This window comes from Macrobrachium rosenbergii, chromosome 57 (assembly GCF_040412425.1).
Source record: "Macrobrachium rosenbergii isolate ZJJX-2024 chromosome 57, ASM4041242v1, whole genome shotgun sequence".
In the NCBI taxonomy this organism is placed as follows: domain Eukaryota; kingdom Metazoa; phylum Arthropoda; class Malacostraca; order Decapoda; family Palaemonidae; genus Macrobrachium; species Macrobrachium rosenbergii.
Genome location: NC_089797.1, coordinates 9,860,395 through 9,867,894, shown reverse-complemented (window position 1 = coordinate 9,867,894; position 7,500 = coordinate 9,860,395). Strand labels below are relative to the sequence as shown.

Here is a 7,500-nt window from a genome sequence, read left to right as displayed (position 1 = left end):
TAACTCTCTTGATAGGTGAAATGGATAAAACAGCTGTCTACCTCCGCACTAATCGCAAAAGGCGTAAGTTCGAAACCCGGCTTGTTGATACACATCAAATATAGTAGAATATCTTCATTCCTGAGGCAAATTGAATTCTATATTAAAGGGCATGTGTTGCTAAACACTTGAGAGTACTGTATAAGGAAGTCTCGCATGAACTAGTGACAAAACAATACAATCAGATAATAGTCAAGTGATATATACTTACGAATATGTCAGGCAGAGTCAAAATCAATTTATATCTCTATTTATAGCGTTGTAAATAAGTCAGCTGTGTTCCTCTGTATCAAACTCAAAATGCATAAGATACAATCCTGGTTTTAGCATTTTTATACATTTATGTATGTGTGTATATATATATATATATATATATATATATATATATATATATATATATATATATATATATATATATATATATATATATGAGATTTTATCACACCATGATTTATATACAATCATGAACATACAAATGTCGTTTAATATCCAATTTATGTACTTGGGGAATATCTCCGATGGGGAATTATCACCGGAGGGGAATTTTTTAAGTAATAAATGGATCGGTGCCGCCATGGTTTGACCGTCGAATGGAGTCGTTGGAAGGTACTGTGTCTAGGGATCGAGACCCGGTGGTACCGATCGATTTATCACTTAAAAAATTCCCTTTTGGTGATAATTTTCACCGGGGATATTCCCAGAAGTAACGTGATTTGGATATTAATTTGTAGTTTCATGATTATATATATATGTATATATATATATATATATATATATATATATATATATATATATATATATATATATATATATATATATATATATATATATATATATATATATATATATATATATATTAGAATTACTAAATACCTATATATAACTGGATGGTATATATATGGATATATTTATTCATAATATATTATATATATTTCTTTACAAACAGGACCTCATTATCAATATATGTACAAGTATTCATTCAGATAAAGTTAACAAGTTTTCTTGGACAAACAACTCCACATTATCAATACTATTTAGTGTACAGTATCCATTTGAATTGATAATTCTACTGTTGTCCAAAAATTTGTGTATGTGATAAAGTTAAATGAATATATATATATATATATCCAGTTTATATATATCCTATATATAATTCTACCATATACATAACAATTGTGTGTGTGTGTATAATACACATTAATATATGAATATATATATATATATATATATATATATATATATATATATATATATATATATATATATATATATATATATATATATATATATAATTATATATATAATTCAAGGCTTATTCATAGTCAGTATATAGACTTGATATGAAAACATAAGGTGACTCTAATAATCTTTTCTAATCAACAGGATCTTGTGAGATTGGTTGGTTCCCCTGTGGAGACAACAGCACGAAATGCATCGAACAGAGGTTTCGATGCAACTCCGAGTTTGACTGTCCGGGAGGCGAAGATGAACGCAACTGCTGTAAGTGGAGAGAAAAGTGAAATGTTTTTTTTTTAATGATCTTCCTCTAATGCACACAGTCCTATATTCAACATATTTCATAAGGTGTGAAGAGGGTCACTATTTATCTTTTACTACAAGTAAACACGTTAGGTTTGTCATATTACACACACATACACAAACACACACACATATGATATATAAATGTATGTATATGTATATATATACATGTATATGTATATATATACATATATATGTAAATATATATGTACATATTTATACATACATATATATATATATATATATATATATATACAGTGTATATCTATACACACATACTTACATACATATGCATATACTTCTCGGTAAGTTTCATAGCAATGAGGTTGTTAGACATTGTATTTTTTTACAGGTTTGCCTGGGACATATTTTCCCCTCATTTAACACTCAGATTGTGACAAACGGTCAGCTTTTTTATTCATGTCAGCAACAATCATGCTATGATTCCCTCCATGAAACAATTTGTTTTACCATGCAGCTCTTTAGATATTTATTATCCTCTATATTATTTCTTCCCCTGGCCAATATGAAGTACCAAATTGTTGCCCTAATTTTCCCTTTCCATTCAAAAGGTTTGTCTTATTTTACCGTCACACGGACAACTAAATTCTTGAACACAGGATCCATTTTAGTTTTCTGTAAAAAATACTGAGATGGCTTTGTCTGTCCGCCCTTAGATCTTAAAAACTACTGAGGCTAGAGGGCTGCAAATTCCTCTGTTGATCATCCACCCTCCAATCATCAAACGTACCAAATTGCAGCCCTCTAGCCTCTGTAGTTTTTAAATTTTATTTTAAGGTTAAATTTAGCCATAAGCGTTCATCTGGCAACGATACAGGCCAGGCCGGCCATGGTTAAAGTTTCATTGGCAGCGGCTCATACAGCATTATACCGAGACCACCGAAGGATTATACGCTGTAGCGGCTGTACAGAAAAGTCCATTGTGCCGAGGAAACTTGGGAGCATTTTTGACTCGTTCTTTTTCTCCTATGCTCGCCAAACTGCGTATGAAGTATTTTGAGAACTTTTCTGGTGACCCAAAGTCCACATCAAAGGGCTTCGTTTGATCACTTGAAGGAAAAGCAAGGGTGACGTATTTGCGCTGTTAAATAAAGATCTGGGGAGAGAGAGACAAGAATTTTGAGTTGCTCTTAATGCCCAGGAACCTTCCATAAAATTAAGTACAGAAAGAAATGCAGACCAAAGTGACCAAAGTCTTTGATGTCAGCGCAAGAAAAACCTCTGAAGGTTTTGAAATTAAGGTTTGTCCTTGGGGGACACTTCAGAATTCATATATTCGGTATTTTTTTAACATAATTTTTATAAAAAAGTTAGCTTTCCCACTGAGGCTTTGAAAGACAGCAGTAAAGAAAGCTAGGAGAATGGTTTTACTCACAAAGGAAATTGTGATATAAATATATATATATATATATATATATATATATATATATATATATATATATATATATATATATATATATATATATATATATATATATATAAAAAATTGTCCTTTAAAACAGGGTAACAGAATTAAGATACATTACGAATGATAACTATAAATTAATGTTCCATTACAACAACTTACTGAGAAAAAAGTAAGTATACCTTAGTTTAACCAGACCAATGAGCTGATTAACAGCTCTCCTAGAACTGGCCCGAAGGATTAGGCTTATTTTACGTGGCTAAGAACCAATTGGTTACCTAGCAACGGGAGTTACAGCTTATTGTGGAACCCGAACCACATTCTAGCGAGAAATGAATTTCTATCATCAGAAATAAATTCCTCTAATTCGTCATTGGCCGGCCGGAGATTCAAACTCGGGCCCTGCAGGGTGCTAGCCGAGAACGGTACCGACCAGTCCAACGAAGAACTAACTTACTGAGAAGTAACATATGTAAAACGTAAAGCAAAAATTATGGAAAATCAACTTGCAAACTTTCCTAAGCCGTCGAGACAAACAGGAATTTGGAGGAAATGTTTCTCCGAACATGGGAAAACAGCAATAACGATTGACATAATTAATAATCTAGCAGTTCACTGATAGGACCAGAATCACAGAGTGAACTTTCATAACTGAAAAATCACGTTCAAAAGGAATACTACGAAAAAACGCACGGTTTACGTAAGGCTATTAATTCAGCGTATACCTCCAATGGTCGGGCACCAATCCTCTTGTAGCTGAGAGAGAATCAATACGGATTATGTCTTACTGGATACCGGCATTATGGGGGTCATTAGAGAAACTAATACGGATAACGTTGCTGTGTTTGATCGCTATCATGTACCTGGTAATCCTTATCGCAATCCAAGGGGAGATGGAGAGGGGCAGACCCACGTGATAGCATTTTGAGTGAAGACTATGAGGTGTTAATTATGTTCTTTAACAAGTAAAAAATGCACCGAAGTTTCTTCGACGCAATCGAGTTTTCTGTACAGCGTATACTGCTTTATGGAACTTTCAGCCACGGACCATGAAACTCTTAGCCGCGGGCCATGAATTCAGCCACGTTCCGGTGGTGGCCTGTATTGGTGGTACCTATAGTGGTGCCAGAAGTACGGTTGTGGCTAACTTTAACCTTAAATAAAATGAAAACTACTCAGGCTAGAGGGCTGCGGTTTGGTATGTTTGATGATTGGAGAGTGGATGATCAGCATACCAATTTGCAGCCCTCTAGCCTTAGTGGTTTTTAAGATCTGAGGGCGGACAGAAAAATGCGGACGGACAGATAAAGCCACCTGAATAGTTTTCTTTTAAAGGAAACTAAAAATGAGGATTTTAAAGAATTTTTTGAGTGGACATTTTGGTATATTATTAACAATAAGCTTAAAATCCTTAAGCTTTACGAAGAATAATGTCCTTATCATCAGAGGGAATGAAACAAAGCAAAATCTTAACACTCAAAATATTTACATCAGGTTCCTGACATAAAAGATCTGTCCGTGTTGAAATTTTTATTTAATTTCATTCCTCTGTAGACAAGGAACGTAGTCCATGCAAAGCTTAAGAATTCTAAATGTATTTCTAACCATATACCAAGTTTTAAACTCAAGAAAAGGGCCTTACTTTATCCTCAGTATCTTTAGTGTCTTTGTACATGAACTTATAGTGAGATCTGCAAAGACATATCTAGGTAACCGATAAGTTATCTTTCACTTAAGTTTTTTCAGACGAAGGTGGGTTGTAGCCCTGAAGACTTAAGATTTCTGTATTTTTACGATATTAAATTTAGAAACCTATGCAAGAAAGAACCTTTGTGTGTCATGCAATTGGCAGAATAATAGAAAACATTACTTAAATCAGTAGCTCTTAACCTTTTTATTACCACGTCCCCTCTAAGAGTTGGTCCTACTCTCCACGACCCCCCCGCATCTATAAGTAAAATTACCTCCCAATTTAAAGGGGGGAAAAAAGAGAAGCAGAAAGGGTGTTTTTATTCTTTTGGGAATGAATTAGTGAGATACTTGACACTGCTTCTGAGCGACTCTTGTTAAGAGAATAACGAATACAATTAGAGAATTTTTCATTTTTTCCTAGGGCTCGCCCCCCCCCCAATGGAAATTACTGACGCCCCCCAGGTTAAGAACCACAGACTTAAATACTAAAGAATACTTATGAAGCAAAATAACCTTGAGCTTCCCAGGTAAGACGATGCTCAGAAGAAATTCATAACGAAAGATTTATCACCTTGCTATGTTAATTAGTGATATACGACCGCCATATACACATCACGTCGAGTGATTAATGGTTATGAAGGCTCGCAGATTGATAAAGGAGCAATGATCATTAATCTGAGATGGGAGTTTTCAATTGGTCTCATAATAAGTTGTAATGATGACAGTAAGAAATCTAATTTATCCGATTCGTTGCGTCATATTCTAACTTCAAACTATCAATTTCATTGTGAATGTTATGTGATGAGATTGTTGTCTCAAAGTGATTCAATATAAACGATTCATAAAACCAGCGTAATTATCGTTAATGAATCTGTATATTGCTTCGTTTTACAGACTGGGTGCAGTAGCTACCGTTACGAGAGCTATACACGTTAATTATGTCATTACATGATTATCTATTTTTTCCGATATCAGACTTGATTCTTGCGTAAAGTACTGAAATTTTTGGAGGAAATATATATTTTGAGTGGCACATGACAATAAAGTGTAAAGTGCAAACTGCACTTTAGGAAAACAGGTTTAATCATTATTTTTGTCCAACAATACTTCTTTCTCTCGTCAATTTATTACGATTTTTACTTTTTTTTTGTTCGTCATGACAACTGATTGATTGATTGATTTATAGACTTTAGGCATAAATGCCAAGCACTGGGACAACTGAGGCCATTCAGCGCTGAAACGGAAATTAACAGTAAAAGTTTGAAAGGTGTAACGGGAGGAAAACCTCGCAGTTGCCCTATGAATCAATTGTCAGGAAAGGGTGGACAGTAAGATGGAATAAAGAGAATATTAACGGAGGTACAGTAAAAGGAATGAAAGGGGTTGCAGCTAGGGGCCGAAGGGACGCTGCGAAGACCCTTAAGTAATGCCTACATTGCATTGCATGCGGTGCACAGACGGCACTAGCCCTCCCCCCAAAAGGGGATCATGACAACCGAACCACATGAGAGATTCACAAGAGCATCACAAGGAACACCTAAGGAACATTTGTTTGAACTGTATATAACGAGATGGTTTATTCATTATTTTTGTGCAACAATACTTCTTCTATCTCTCATCGATTTATTCCAAACAGTACATCCTTTTCTTCTTATTTTTGTTCATCATCACAACTGAATCATACGAGGGATTCACATCAGCACAGCAAGAAAAAACCTAATATATATATATATATATATATATATATATATATATATATATATATATATATATATTTATATATATATATATATATATATATTTATATCTATATCTATATCTATATATATATATCTATATATATATATATATATATATATATATATATATATATATATATATATATATATATATATATGCAGCTTTCGTTCGTTCATTTCTATTTTTATTTCTATCGTTTAACAGCACATTAACTTTACTGGAAATATTGTTACAAGCTATTGTTTATACTATATACCATTGTCGCTCTTTTGCCTTTAGATACATATTCTACCGGAACTCAATGGAACTTCATATCGTTATTTACCTGTCATTATAAACTGGGTGTAAGAGTAAGCTTTTCGTCTACATGACTGCAAAGGAAAAGTGAAATTAAAACATCACGGCCATAGAGACTTTGCATAACATTCCTCCTGTTAGCAATGTTTGGCAATATTAATCTCTTTCTCTTAACATAAACTTATTTTTTGGCATATATCTTCTTTGTCTTCTCTTCTCTTATGTGAGTTTTTATTTTACTTGACTCTCTACTCTATTATATCCTTTTTCATTATAACTAATTCTCGGTGATCAAAATGCAAAAAAAAAAAAAATAAATAAATAAAATAAAGAATGAATAAATTGCTTTTGATATATAACGAAAATAAATTTAAAATTAGTTACTCGATGTATATGATGATATATAATTATATATCATCATATAAATTGAGTAACTCATTTAAAATTTATTTTCGTCGTAATACATTATGACGAAAACATGCATATTAACTTAGGTATTGACAAATAGCTGACGAACAGGGCGCTTTTCAAAATACACGTTATGTCCCCTTTAACAGTTGCAATCTTTCATCCTATGAGAGATTTGCTTTAAAGAACGACGCTGACTTTTGTATCTTAACTTTAAACACTTTCTCTGTTTCAGTGGACTTTTCCGGCGACAACAACCACACGGCTTCGATTCTCAAGAAGAAAGTTTTCCTTTGGAAGGAAAGACACAAATGCAGTGAGTATCCTGTGCTTCCAAGAACTTTATTGAAAGTTGGTGT

At 33.2% G+C, this 7,500-nt stretch overlaps 1 protein-coding gene across 1 annotated transcript in view; it reads left to right on the top strand.

Annotated features, from left to right (window-relative positions):
• Positions 1-7,500, top strand: part of LOC136837117 (relaxin receptor 1-like) — an 89,945-nt gene that overhangs the window by 31,699 nt on the left and 50,746 nt on the right. Inside the window, 2 exon segments of the mRNA XM_067101725.1 lie at positions 1,423-1,539; positions 7,377-7,457. Coding sequence (XP_066957826.1) covers positions 1,423-1,539; positions 7,377-7,457 — 198 coding nt within the window.